Consider the following 14,033-nt stretch of genomic DNA (forward strand, 5'->3'; position numbering starts at 1 on the left):
CTAAGTCAGGCAAAACCCCTGCTTCAAAACCAGCCGGTGCTGATTCAGTCAGACAACATCACGGCGGTCGCCCATGTAAACCGACAGGGCGGCACAAGAAGCAGGATGGCGATGACAGAAGCCACAAGGATTCTCCGATGGGTGGAAAATCACGTGATAGCACTGTCAGCAGTGTTCATTCCGGGAGTGGACAACTGGAAAGCAGACTTCCTCAGCAGGCACGACCTCCACCCGGGAGAGTGGGGACTTCATCCAGAAGTCTTCCAACTGATTGTAAATCGTTGGGAAAGGCCACAGGTGGACATGATGGCGTCCCGCCTCAACAAAAAGCTAAAAAGATATTGCGCCAGGTCAAGGGACCCTCAGGCGATAGCTGTGGACGCTCTAGTGACACCGTGGGTGTACCAGTCGGTTTATGTGTTCCCTCCTCTTCCTCTCATACCAAAGGTACTGAGGATAATAAGAAAGAGAGGAGTAAGAACTATACTCATCGTTCCGGATTGGCCAAGAAGGACTTGGTACCCGGAACTACAAGAAATGATCTCAGAGGACCCTTGGCCTCTGCCTCTCAGACAGGACCTGCTACAGCAGGGTCCCTGTCTGTTCCAAGACTTACCGCGGCTGCGTTTGACGGCATGGCGGTTGAACGCCGGATCCTGATGGAAAAGGGCATTCCGGTTGAAGTCATTCCTATGCTGATAAAAGCTAGGAAGCATGTGACAGCAAAACATTATCACCGCATATGGCGAAAATATGTTGCTTGGTGTGAGGCTATGAAGGCCCCAACAGAAGAATTTCAGCTGGGTCGTTTTCTGCACTTCCTACAGTCAGGAGTGACTATGGGCCTAAAATTGGGATCCATAAAAGTCCAGATTTCGGTCCTGTCTATTTTCTTTCAAAAAGAACTGGCTTCACTGCCTGAAGTTCAGACGTTTGTTAAGGGAGTGCTGCATATTCAGCCCCCTTTTGTGCCCCTAGTGGCACCTTGGGATCTCAACGTTGTGTTGGATTTCCTAAAATCACATTGGTTTGAGCCACTTCAGACCGTGGAGTTGAAATATCTCACGTGGAAAGTGGTCATGCTTTTGGCCTTGGCTTCGGCTAGGCGTGTGTCAGAATTGGCGGCTTTGTCATGTAAAAGCCCCTATCTGATCTTCCATATGGACAGGGCAGAATTGAGGACTCATCCCCAATTTCTCCCTAAGGTGGTATCAGCGTTCCATTTGAACCAACCTATTGTGGTGCCTGCGGCTACTCGGGACTTGGAGGCTTCCAAGTTGCTGGATGTAGTCCGGGCCCTGAAAATCTATGTTTCCAGGACGGCTAGAGTCAGAAAAACTGACTCGCTGTTTATCCTGCATGCACCCAACAAGCTGGGTGCTCCTGCTTCAAAGCAGACTATTGCTCGCTGGATCTGTTGCACGATTCAACTTGCACATTCTGCGGCTGGACTGCCGCATCCTAAATCAGTCAAAGCCCATTCCACGAGGAAGGTGGGCTCTTCTTGGGCGGCTGCCCGAGGGGTCTCGGCTTTACAACTTTGCCGAGCTGCTACCTGGTCGGGATCAAACACGTTTGCAAAATTCTACAAGTTTGATACCCTGGTTGAGGAGGACCTTGAGTTTGCTCATTCGGTGCTGCAGTCATCCGCACTCTCCCGCCCGTTTGGGAGCTTTGGTATAATCCCCATGGTCCTTACGGAGTACCCAGCATCCACTAGGACGTCAGAGAAAATAAGATTTTACTCACCGGTAAATCTATTTCTCGTAGTCCGTAGTGGATGCTGGGAGCCCGTCCCAAGTGCGTAATTCTGCAATACTTGTACATAGTTATTGCTTAACTATAGGGTTTTTTGTTCTGAGCCATCAGTTTAATGAGACTCAGTTGTTGTTCATACTGTTAACTGGGTATAATTATCACAAGTTGTACGGTGTGATTGGTGTGGCTGGTATGAGTCTTACCCTGGATTCCAAATCCTTTCCTAGTAATGTCAGCTCTTCCGGGCACAGTTTCCCTAACTGAGGTCTGGAGGAGGGGCATAGAGGGAGGAGCCAGTGCACACCAGATGTAGTACCTAATCTTTTCTTTAGAGTGCCCAGTCTCCTGCGGAGCCCGTCTATTCCCCATGGTCCTTACAGAGTACCCAGCATCCACTACGGACTACGAGAAATAGATTTACCGGTGAGTAAAATCTTATTTTCTTTATATTGGTATCCCGCAGCCTAACCCTGATGTGACAAAGTCGACATGTTGCCTGTCAATTTTTTTTAACAATGCCGACATCATAAACCTTGACATTGTGGTATTGACGTTGTAAATGGCAACATTATTAATGTCGACTTAATGGCTACATCCCCTGGGTAATACTGTATGTGTGCTCGCTACATAAATAGCTATTAATAAATAAATAATACAGTCTGGGAAGTAGAGATGAGCGGGTTCGGTTTCTCTGAATCCGAACCCGCCCGAACTTCATGTTTTTTTACACGGGTCCGAGCGACTCGGATCTTCCCGCCTTGCTCGGTTAACCCGAGCGCGCCCGAACGTCATCATCACGCTGTCGGATTCTCGCGAGGCTCGGATTCTATCGCGAGACTCGGATTCTATATAAGGAGCCGCGCGTCGCGGCCATTTTCACACGTGCATTGAGATTGATAGGGAGAGGACGTGGCTGGCGTCCTCTCCGTTTAGAAATTAAAATAGATAGGAGAGTGAGAGTGAGACACTTCATTTACTTACTGGAGCTTAGGAGGAGTTATACTAGTGACTGATGACCAGTGACCTGACCACCAGTGCAGTTTTATAATTTATTATTATTTAATAATCCGTTCTGTTCTTGTTCTCTGCCTGAAAAAAATGATACACAGTGACTCAGTCACACTCACATACCATATCTGTGCTCAGCCCAGTGTGCTGCATCATCTATGTATAATATCTGACTGTGCTCACACAGCTTAATTGTGGGGGAGACTGGGGAGCAGTTATAGGTTATAGCAGGAGCCAGGAGTACATATTAAACAGTGCACACTTTTGCTGCCAGAGTGCCACTGCCAGTGTGACTGACCACTGACCACTGTGACCAGTGACCTGACCACACTGACCACCAGTATAGTATATTGTGATTGAATGTCTGCCTGAAAAAGTACACTCGTCGTGTGACTTGTGTGGTGTTTTTTTATTCTATAAAAATTAAAAAACTCATTCTGCTGACAGACAGTGTCCACTCCAGCAGGTCCGTCATTATATAATATATACCTGTCCGGCTGCAGTAGTGATATATATATATTTTTTATATCATTATTTATCATCCAGTCTACTAGCAGCAGACACAGTACGGTAGTTCACGGCTATAGCTACCTCTGTGTCGGCACTCGGCAGTCCATCCATAATTGTATACCACCTACCCGTGGTTTTTTTTTTCTTTCTTCTTTATACATACTACATCTCATTATCATCCAGTCTATATTAGCAGCAGACACAGTACAGTACGGTAGTCCACGGCTATAGCTACCTCTGTGTCGGCACTCGGCAGTCCATCCATAATTGTATACCACCTACCCGTGGTTTTTTTTTTCTTTCTTCTTTATACATACTACATCTCATTATCATCCAGTCTATATTAGCAGCAGACACAGTACAGTACGGTAGTCCACGGCTGTAGCTACCTCTGTGTCGGCACTCGGCAGTCCATCCATAATTGTATACCACCTACCCGTGGTTTTTTTTTTCTTTCTTCTTTATACATACTACATCTCATTATCAACCAGTCTATATTAGCAGCAGACACAGTACAGTACGGTAGTCCGCGGCTGTAGCTACCTCTGTGTCGGCACTCGGCAGTCCATCCATAATTGTATACCACCTACCCGTGGTTTTTTTTTTCTTTCTTCTTTATACATACTACATCTCATTATCATCCAGTCTATATTAGCAGCAGACACAGTACAGTACGGTAGTCCACGGCTGTAGCTACCTCTGTGTCGGCACTCGGCAGTCCATCCATAATTGTATACCACCTACCCGTGGTTTTTTTTTTCTTTCTTCTTTATACATACTACATCTCATTATCATCCAGTCTATATTAGCAGCAGACACAGTACAGTACGGTAGTCCACGGCTGTAGCTACCTCTGTGTCGGCACTCGGCAGTCCATCCATAATTGTATACCACCTACCCGTGGTTTTTTTTTTCTTTCTTCTTTATACATACATACTACATCTCATTATCATCCAGTCTATATTAGCAGCAGACACAGTACAGTACGGTAGTCCACGGCTGTAGCTACCTCTGTGTCGGCACTCGGCAGTCCATCCATAATTGTATACCACCTACCCGTGGTTTTTTTTTTCTTTCTTCTTTATACATACTACATCTCATTATCAACCAGTCTATATTAGCAGCAGACACAGTACAGTACGGTAGTCCACGGTTGTAGCTACCTCTGTGTCGGCACTCGGCAGTCCATCCATAATTGTATACCACCTACCCGTGGTTTTTTTTTCTTTCTTCTTTATACATACTACATCTCATTATCATCCAGTCTATATTAGCAGCAGACACAGTACAGTACGGTAGTCCACGGCTGTAGCTACCTATGTGTCGGCACTCGGCAGTCCATCCATAATTGTATACCACCTACCCGTGGTTTTTTTTTTTCTTTCTTCTTTATACATACTACATCTCATTATCAACCAGTCTATATTAGCAGCAGACACAGTACAGTACGGTAGTCCACGGCTGTAGCTACCTCTGTGTCGGCACTCGGCAGTCCATCCATAATTGTATACCACCTACCCGTGGTTTTTCTTTTCTTTCTTCTTTATACATACTACATCTCATTATCAACCAGTCTATATTAGCAGCAGACACAGTACAGTACGGTAGTCCACGGCTGTAGCTACCTCTGTGTCGGCACTCGGCAGTCCATCCATAATTGTATACCACCTACCCGTGTTTTTTTTTTTTCTTTCTTCTTTATACATACTACATCTCATTATCAACCAGTCTATATTAGCAGCAGACACAGTACAGTACGGTAGTCCACGGCTGTAGCTACCTCTGTGTCGGCACTCAGCAGTCCATCCATAATTGTATACCACCTACCCGTGGTTTTTTTTTCTTTCTTCTTTATACATACTACATCTCATTATCAACCAGTCTATATTAGCAGCAGACACAGTACAGTACGGTAGTCCACGGCTGTAGCTACCTCTGTGTCGGCACTCGGCAGTCCATCCATAATTGTATACCACCTACCCGTGGTTTTTTTTTTTTTCTTCTTTATACATACTACATCTCATTATCAACCAGTCTATATTAGCAGCAGACACAGTACAGTACGGTAGTCCACGGCTGTAGCTACCTCTGTGTCGGCACTCGGCAGTCCATCCATAAGTATACTAGTATCCATCCATCTCCATTGTTTACCTGAGGTGCCTTTTAGTTGTGCCTATTAAAATATGGAGAACAAAAATGTTGAGGTTCCAAAATTAGGGAAAGATCAAGATCCACTTCCACCTCGTGCTGAAGCTGCTGCCACTAGTCATGGCCGAGACGATGAAATGCCAGCAACGTCGTCTGCCAAGGCCGATGCCCAATGTCATAGTACAGAGCATGTCAAATCCAAAACACCAAATATCAGTAAAAAAAGGACTCCAAAACCTAAAATAAAATTGTCGGAGGAGAAGCGTAAACTTGCCAATATGCCATTTACCACACAGCTACCTCATTGCGCCTCTTTTTTTCTTTGCGTCATGTGCTGTTTGGGGAGGGTTTTTTGGAAGGGACATCCTGCGTGACACTGCAGTGACACTCCTAGATGGGCCCGGTGTTTGTGTCGGCCACTAGGGTCGCTTATCTTACTCACACAGCTACCTCATTGCGCCTCTTTTTTTCTTTGCGTCATGTGCTGTTTGGGGAGGGTTTTTTGGAAGGGACATCCTGCGTGACACTGCAGTGACACTCCTAGATGGGCCCGGTGTTTGTGTCGGCCACTAGGGTCGCTTATCTTACTCACACAGCTACCTCATTGCGCCTCTTTTTTTCTTTGCGTCATGTGCTGTTTGGGGAGGGTTTTTTGGAAGGGACATCCTGCGTGACACTGCAGTGACACTCCTAGATGGGCCCGGTGTTTGTGTCGGCCACTAGGGTCGCTTAGCTTAGTCATCCAGCGACCTAGGTGCAAATTTTAGGACTAAAAATAATATTGTGAGGTGTGAGGTATTCAGAATAGACTGAAAATGAGTGTAAATTATGGTTTTTGAGGTTAATAATACTTTGGGATCAAAATGACCCCCAAATTCTATGATTTAAGCTGTTTTTTAGTGTTTTTTGAAAAAAACACCCGAATCCAAAACACACCCGAATCCGACAAAAAAAATTCGGTGAGGTTTTGCCAAAACGCGGTCGAACCCAAAACACGGCCGCGGAACCGAACCCAAAACCAAAACACAAAACCCGAAAAATTTCCGGCGCTCATCTCTACTGGGAAGATGCTAAGCAAAAGAAGAGCTGTGGGGGTAAATGTAATAGGGGGCCAGAAACCAGAGGTACGGGACTTTGTGCGAGTCTGCCCTTATTTTTAAAGTGGCAATCATTTACAAGGCAAAACCAGGTGGTTTGCCACTTTAAAAATATGGGCATTCTCACACGAAGTCCCGCACCACCAGCTTCTCGCACCCTATTACATTTACCCTGGGGAATAATTAGAGGCCCTTGTGTTGGGGTTTCTTGTAATCTGCACAACTACAGTATTTATAAGTCTGCATATAATACATGTAACCCAATATACATTCTGTAATGTGCCCAGTGTATAGTGTAATGCATCTCCCACTATCCAGTGCTAAGCTTATGCTGTATTCTTTATACTTGCTCCATTGACCTTTGCTTCTCATGCCATTTACTCACCTCCTGCAGAAGCTGTTTGTTTGGATGTATTGGTGATTAGAGTAGCAATAATTACAGTCAGCCTTCAGCATTTATTGGCTATAACACTACAGGTGAACTCTGGATGATTGCATTAGTAGAATCACCTTTACTAGTATAGCTCACTGGGGAGAAGGCTGCTTTGATTGATCCATAACTGTTCTAGCAGAGAGGATGCTGGGAAGATTGGAAGGGACAGTATGGGGTCATTTAGTGGATGCACAGAGGATTTTCCCAATATTAAGTTTTAACTGCAGCCCCTACAGTATGCTATATCAGTGCAGGAAGGAATCTGAAATAGAACTGATGTTTTGAAATATTACTGATAAAGGGCCCTACTCTGATTTGAATGCAAGTCCAAACGTGGACGCTTCCCATCTGGTTCCGGCAACAAGTGGGGAGACAAAAAGGAAGCCATCCCAGGCCCCGAGGCTCAGAGACATACAAAACAGGGCTGCAACACCTACATTTGACCTGCATGCCGGTCGGCCAGCGCTACACAGCTAGCCCTAAAAAAACAAGTTGACTAACCAAAGTAAGCCCCCCCACGGCGACCTCCTCCCCATCAACCCCCGGCAACCCCCATTATCATGTACGTGCGGTGCATGTGCCATGGTAATGAATGACAGCACTGTCATGGTATCATTACATGCAATGCTGACTGTGCCCACACCAGCTCTTCTGACCTACTCCCTGCCTTCCTGCCTGCTGTGGCCATTGAAGAGCAGGGGGAGAGATCGTGCTTGCAATACGACTTGGCTTCAAGCAGAAGAAGCCAGCTGTAGAAGCACTGCCTGGCTGCTCTGCTGACCTTTCCCACCCCTGAGGTGGAGTACACTTGTGTGGTATTTAAGTGTATATTTTATTTTATTCTAATATATGTGTGTAGAAAATATATTTCTATATATATCATATCTATCTTTCTTGGGTTCAAATTTAGCAGACAATGGGGGGCGGGGGTTTAAGGTGGGAGGGGAGGATGGGCCCCAGATACCTCATTGTACCGTGCCCAAGATTTCTGTTGCCGGCAATGCTTTCCGTGCTTATCAACAGACTGTGCATGTGCTGCAGAAAGCAATCGCAGACTGCTCATATGAGGTGGACAGTGTGCCCACTTTTCTCTAATTGTGAAATAGGCAGCGGTGGCTCCTACTTACATTTAGTAGAGGGGCTGCCGCTACCCCTGTTACCAATGAGGAGGGAGCGACTGTGCATTTGCAAACCCCCTGGCTTCTATGGACTGCATTGGCTGCAGCCCATTGAAGGCAGATTAGGCTGCACAAAAGGCAGGGAGTGGCTTCCTACAAGAAGCCAGCTCTCTGCTTTATGCAACCCAGTCTGGCAGTCCCAGAGGGAGGAAACACCTCCCAATGGAACTGCCTTTAGTGTCCGTGACTGACAGGTAGGACTTCCAATAGGAAGTCACTGCCAGTCACAGTGAAGCCAGTATAGTCATGGACTGTATCTAGCTAACTGAAAGGGGTTGCGGATTTTACTGGGAGGGGTTGTAGGCCTGCAGCCCACAAGTAAAAGTCACCACTGGAAATGGGCATTTGTGGGCAGTTGATATGTGGACAAACGGATCCATTTTTTGGGAGTGTCATGTGCTTTTGTTGTGTAGCCGACTTTCATGTGTGTTTGAGGTGTAAGAATGGGGATAGGGTGGCTAAATGGTGGACAGAATAACAGTGGGTAGTGCGACAGGTACCCACATGGACAGATACTTGCATTGACAGACATGTTCTTGCATGGTCAGGTAGATACTCGCATGGGCAGACATCTGTGGACCAGTGCCGGATTAAACCCCGTGGAGACCGCTAGGCTGATGAAATCTTGGTGCCCTCCTTGTAAATGATCTTCTAATACATTTTTAATTTTACCAACCAACAGTCTACGATCTGAAAACTGTAATGTGAATCTGATGTCTGTGGTTTATGTACTCTGTAGAGTCTTTAATGTAAAGTTTTTTGGGGGGTTTTGAGTTGATTAATTTTTGCTATATTTTGGAAAAAATGTAAGAAAGCTTGATTGTAATTTTCTTTCAAGAGCAACTCAAAATTATTTTGATCCATTGATGCGGGGCCCTGAAAAGGTGTGGGGCCCCTAAGCCGGTGTCTACTCTGCCTATTTGGTAATTCAGCACTGGCACCGACAGATACTCGCATGGACAGACAGGTACTCGCATGGACAGACAGACATACTGGCATGGTCAGATAGATGCGCACAAGGACAAACTGGTACACACATGGACAGACAGACACTCGCATGGACAGACAGATACTTGCATTAGCATTATGTAGTTGGTATTACTGTCACACCTGCGGTTGCTTTGCATCCAGCTCAGAATCAGGCCCAAAATGTTTAAATATTAAATGGGCAACTGAGAAATAAATTGACATGTTAAACAAACTTCTCTCTTCTCAATCTAGAGCTCCAGTGAGGTCCATGGTCGACACCCAGAAGGAGCATACGCCACCACAATGCTTCCCAACCATCATCGACACTACACACACCACGGTGTATTTGAAGACTTTGCCTGCTAGAGACATAATGGTGGGGTTATACCCAGCAAAACCAAATGCTGTTCTTTAGTGGAGGCAAAGATATAGCCTATGAATCTTACCCTGCCTCACAATCACTACAAAGGAAACCAAAACTCACATCCTTTGACCACCAAATTTTGGAGGGACTGGTATTTTTATAAACCTTCTGAATACAAGATCTTAGGAAGTCAGTGGCATGGGCATCAATAATAATATAATAAACCATCACACAGCCTCTGTTACAGAAGGAAATGGAGAGTCCATGGCCTAGAGGGGCAGATAATCATCCGATCTCCACAGCCATCTACACATGTTCTCTTCATTACCTGAGTTTATAATCTGCCTCTCACATAGAGGATTGGATGAAATCATCGAGGAGTTCATCAGGATACAATAAAGCAGACTGAGATGAGAACAATTAATTAGCAGAAGATAACACGAAACTTAACGAGAGAAGGTTCGGGGAAGATTGGTTTTAGTGTGTGAAAGGAATGGATTATAAAAGATTATGGTTTGTAGATACACTTCTGAAAGCAGCACAGTCACCAAATCATCTGGTGTTTATTAATATTTATATTACTTTTATATAGTGCTGCCATTCACACAGCACAGGATAAAAACACAGGCACAATGACTAAAAAGATCTAATACACAGATTGTCTATCATATGAAGCACAGCACAGCGACTTCCCAGTATCATACTGAGCCAAGGCCATACAGGAGGGAGCTACTACCTCCTCATTTCTTTGTCCCCTAGTCCTAACCTTCGCTGCTTGGAACGTACACTTGATGAGTAGGACTATCTGGTACAGCCACATAGTCTTTCAACTCCTGAGTGCATTTCAAGCCTCCCCAGTCAGGAATAGCATCACAAGATCTGTAAAGGTGCAGACTAGTTTACAGCTAATGGTCTTGGCACTTACATTTCAGAGCCTGTTTCCTTGCATACATTATCAATATATACCTATTAACAATGCCTTGTTGTTGCTTATGTATAATACAGATGTAGCATCTATATGTCATGGAGAAAATGACCATTGACTGAAGGTAACTTGAAGTCAGTGAGATTGGTAAAGCGTTAGAATGCTAAAGTCAGTGAGGTTGGTAGAAGGTTACATTACAATGCTGAAGGCAGCTAGCTTGGTAGAGGGTTACAATAATGAAAACAGTGATGCTTGTAGTGGGTAACAAACAATACTGAACACAGTGAGGTTAGTAGAGGATTACAATACCGAAATCAGAAGGTTGGTAGACAAGTCATACAGTTAGACAGGTTTGATTGGCTAAAGGATCACAGCGAAGATAGTAATGTCTTTATAAGTGTCCCACATTGATGCAGAGGTCTATATAATGGCCCCTAGACTGAAGTCTAGGAGTTTTACAGTGGGATCACACAATTAATACAGAAAAGTCATTAGAGGGGGCACAACATGGAGATGTCATTAGAAGGAACACACAATTGACAGTGAGAGTTGGTCAGAAGGAGACACATTTTAGACAGGGAGCTTGGTAGAGGAGTCTTGCTGGAGACACATTTTAAAATAGTCGGAATCTGCAAATACAGGTAGTGATTGAACACATACAGTGAAGACAGAGAGGTCTAGAGGAGTCGCACGTTGAAGACAACTCACACATTGAGGAGGCAGAAGTAAGAATCGAGGTGACATGAGGGTAAGTACAGGAATAACATACTGGAGTCTTGAAGGTTATAGTGGTGACACACTATGACTGGACTGCAAAGTCTATGAGATATTCAGAGATGATAAGTAATAAATTAAAAAAATAACAGATCATAACAGCAGACACACTCAATGCAGAGGTCTCACATGGTGGTGTCTCGCAAAGATCATGATGAGGTCAGTAAAGGCTTCATACAGGTCATGGTGAGGTTGGTAAGCTTCAGGCTCGAAATGCCCTACTGAGAATTCTAGAAAAGAGGTTGGCCCCTGTTACAGAAATAGTAAGTTAGTGTCTGGCGCTCTCCTAAGTAATAAATAGGAATTACACCCCAAGAGTCTGGTGCTCTCCTGAGTAATAAATAGGAATTACATCCCAAGAGTCTGGCGCTCTCCTGAGTATTACATAGGAATTACACCCCAAGAGTCATAGCACACTGAGAGAACATTGGGGGAGATGCTTTGTGGGTTAGGAGTCAGGACTCATATTACTCTATCACAGCTAAGCAGCAGGCATCACACTGACAACAAGGTACTGGCGTATTGCTGAAAGCTTCTCTACACTGTCTAGTAGCCCAAAAACTCAAAATCTTTCTATCGCTATCATTTCCTGGACTCAGTTTCTAAAGTGATCACTAAATTGTATATTCATCTATCGTATCATTATTATTTATTTAAGAATATCATCTGTATCCATATATAAGAACTATTTATATATTTATATTTTTCATGGTAGCAGGAAGAACATATTAAGATAGAGCTGTATAATAAAGTTATATGTTACTTCTGACTGAACCTAGTTCAAAGTTGTAACGCTGAAAATAGGGGCAATTAATATTTGGGGCATGAGTAGAACATCAGATTATTGTAATGCAGGTGGGTGACTGGCACAAGCAGAAACATATTTTCACAGAAACGTATGATAGCATGTCCCTGGATATTATGTTTTCTGATGTATATTTCATGGAACCAGGTACTATTTTCCCTAATTTTCCATTCCCAGTTAGAAGAAAGTTGGAGTAACACTGCATAAAGGCGGACGGTTACTGTACTTGGTCACAACATGATATTCATTGGAGTGCGTCTGTCTGTCTGGCTACATGTAATGACTGGGGCTAAAGCAAAGACTCGTTTTAATTGTACAATATTTTAATGTTAAGACTATAAAATAAAAAGTATTTTTAAGTGTTGATGTGTCCTGCTGTATTGTCTTGTAATAATATACTGTATATATGTGTGTATAATATAAATATATGTATAAACAGTCATCAGTTTCTAAATTCAAAACCTGTGCTCTGGGAGGCTTTAAATAACCTATTAATAATGGTGTCAGCCCATGGAGCCTCCAAGCTGCAAGCTCTGTAATAATTCTGGTGAAGCTGGCCGTATTTTTAAAGCGGACATCATTTGAAAGGCAAAACCAGGGGGGTCATTCCGAGTTGTTCGCTCGGTAAATTTCTTCGCATCGCAGCGATTTTCCGCTTAGTGCGCATGCGCAATGTCCGCACTGCGACTGCGCCAAGTAAATTTGCTATGCAGTTAGGTATTTTACTCACGGCTTTTTCTTCGTTCTGGTGATCGGAGTGTGATTGACAGGAAGTGGGTGTTTCTGGGCGGAAACTGTCCGTTTTATGGGCGTGTGGGAAAAAACGCTACCGTTTCTGGGAAAAACGCGGGAGTGGCTGGAGAAACGGAGGAGTGTCTGGGCGAACGCTGGGTGTGTTTGTGACGTCAAACCAGGAACGACAAGCACTGAACTGATCGCAGATGCCAAGTAAGTCTCGAGCTACTCAGAAACTGCACAGAGATGTCTTTTCGCAATATTGCGAATCTTTCGTTCGCAATTTTAAGAAGCTAAGATTCACTCCCAGTAGGCGGCGGCTTAGCGTGTGTAAAGCTGCTAAAAGCAGCTTGCGAGCGAACAACTCGGAATGAGGGCCCAGGTTGGAATCTCTGCAGAGCATGCAGCTCGCAGGTTGGGACCGATTCAGATGTGGTTGTAGTTGCTATCGCTGCTGCTCACATAGAAGAAGCAGCAATAGCACTAATATGGTAATGCAGGAGGAGGCATCACGCCTCCAGCTGCATTACTGATCAGAATTGCGTCTTAGCACGCAGGATCGTATCATCTCTGACACCATCGGCTGTACTGCGTGAATGAGGTCACACAAACTGGCTGTTGCAGGAGCTATCAAGAGGCCAGGAAATCTCCGTCCCCTGATGGAGATCCTGGTCTTGCCCCTCAGCCACAACTTCGGTGACACGCCTCCATTTTGAGAAATGGAGGCCGTCGACGCCCACTCCCCACCCTCCAATCAGCAGCAGACTGTCAATCACTGACCATCTACTGCCGTCCTGTGTCGCAGGACCTATTCCCGAATGAACAGAATGCGTTGTGCACACGCACAAAGTGCCGAATATCGATACTTTGGGGGCGGGGCGACACTCCGTCCGCATCTGAATTAGGTCCGTTATTGCATAATATCAACAATTTCAATGGTATTGTTGCCAGGCAAAGCAGTTTTTTTTTGGGTTAACTTCACTGTGATACAGGACTGGATTAAGCTGTGGTGGTGCTGGGGGCACTTAAGACAAGGGGGGCCCTGGTGGAAGGAGGAAGGGGGTTGTATATTAGAGGGTGTAGTATGGCTGACCGGAGGTCAGCTTACCGACGCCGGGATCCTGGCGGGGAGGGGTGAGTGCAGCAAGCCCCTTGCGGGCTCGCTGCGGCCTCGGTGGCGACCTGCAGTCGCCACTGGTTCTATTCCCACTCTATGGGTGTCGTGGACACCCACGAGTGGAAATAGTCCCTGTTGGTCGGCATGCCGACCATCGGGATACTGAGCCGGCGGGATGGTGGAGGAGGTCATGTGACTGTCGGTCAGCAGAC

General features: G+C 45.1%; 1 protein-coding gene across 3 annotated transcripts in view; it reads left to right on the forward strand.

Moving 5' to 3' along the window:
• Positions 1-12,333, forward strand: part of ASIC4 (acid sensing ion channel subunit family member 4) — a 702,581-nt gene extending 690,248 nt beyond the window's left edge. For all 3 annotated transcript variants that reach the window (XM_063933865.1, XM_063933867.1, XM_063933866.1), the window contains exon 10: positions 9,354-12,333. In XM_063933865.1, the coding sequence (XP_063789935.1) occupies positions 9,354-9,467 (114 nt within the window). In that variant the 3' untranslated portion in view covers positions 9,468-12,333. The remainder of the gene's footprint in view (positions 1-9,353) is intronic.
• Positions 12,334-14,033: the final 1,700 nt, after the last annotated feature.

Source organism: Pseudophryne corroboree, chromosome 7 (genome assembly GCF_028390025.1).
Source record: "Pseudophryne corroboree isolate aPseCor3 chromosome 7, aPseCor3.hap2, whole genome shotgun sequence".
NCBI lineage: Eukaryota > Metazoa > Chordata > Amphibia > Anura > Myobatrachidae > Pseudophryne > Pseudophryne corroboree.